Here is a 977-nt window from a genome sequence, read left to right as displayed (position 1 = left end):
TACAAGAATTGTTGAGATGGCGCCTAATAACGCCTTGGAATTGCTAGGGCTCCGCCAGCTAATGCACTATCTATATCTCCTGGGAAGCGGTGAAACTCTTACCTTTACTCTTCTTGGGAAGAAGTGTAGTGTGGATGTTGGGCAAAACGCCACCGCTCGCGAGAGTAACACCAGCGAGGAATTTGTTAAGTTCCTCATCGTTGCGGACCGCCAGCTGAATGTGGCGAGGTATGATACGAGTCTTCTTGTGGTCTCGCGCAGCGTTACCAGCGAGCTCAAGAATCTCAGCGACGAGATATTCTAGAACAGCGGCCAAATAGACTGGCGCTCCAGAACCGACGCGCTTAGCATAACGGCCCTTCTTCAGATACCTTGCGATACGGCCAACAGGGAACTGTAGACCAGCCTTGGCGGAGCGAGACTTGGCTCCACTGCCACTCTTCTTGCCAGCTTTGCCACGACCTCCTTTACCCTTTCCGGACATGGTTTTACTATCAAGGATTTAGTTTAAACGGATGATGGTCAGAGTTATGCACCACTGGTTGATGTGATATCGTACGCGATCTGATGGAAAAAACGTTAAATGTTTACGAACCGATGAATGGCGATTTCTAATTTTCGCCTTAAAATTACACCTATTTTTACGGAAGTTCGAATATTTAGATGGCGTTGAATAACGCCTTGTAATGCATGTTAGACTCAAGAGGCTTCTGATAGCTTACGATCTCTCGCCACGGATCCTCCTGGCGAGCTGCATATCCTTAGGCATGATAGTTACACGCTTAGCATGGATGGCACAGAGGTTGGTATCTTCGAAGAGACCCACAAGATAGGCTTCGGCAGCCTCTTGTAGAGCCATTACGGCGCTACTCTGAAACCTCAGATCAGTCTTGAAGTCTTGGGCGACTTCACGGACAAGCCTCTGAAATGGTAGCTTGCGAATAAGAAGGTCAGTGCTCTTCTGATATCGCCTAATT

General features: G+C 48.2%; 2 protein-coding genes across 2 annotated transcripts; both read right to left on the bottom strand.

Moving 5' to 3' along the window:
• Nucleotides 1-70: 70 nt before the first annotated feature.
• Nucleotides 71-484, bottom strand: Pmar_PMAR010431 (histone H2A.1, putative; the record flags this gene model as incomplete). Its single annotated transcript, XM_002783960.1, has 1 exon — nucleotides 71-484. The coding sequence occupies one exon, from the start codon at nucleotides 482-484 to the stop codon at nucleotides 71-73; it is 414 nt and encodes a 137-aa protein (XP_002784006.1).
• Nucleotides 485-718: 234 nt separating this feature from the next.
• On the bottom strand, nucleotides 719-922 carry Pmar_PMAR010430 (histone H3, putative; the record flags this gene model as incomplete). The annotated part of the gene is made up of 1 exon (XM_002783959.1): nucleotides 719-922. A coding segment is annotated over one exon (204 nt), but the record flags the coding sequence as incomplete, so codon positions are not given.
• Nucleotides 923-977: the final 55 nt, after the last annotated feature.

This window comes from Perkinsus marinus (genome assembly GCF_000006405.1).
Source record: "Perkinsus marinus ATCC 50983 genomic scaffold scf_1104296935356, whole genome shotgun sequence".
NCBI lineage: Eukaryota > Perkinsozoa > Perkinsida > Perkinsidae > Perkinsus > Perkinsus marinus.
Note: the sequence above shows the minus strand (reverse complement) of the source record. Positions and strands in the feature narration are given on the sequence as shown.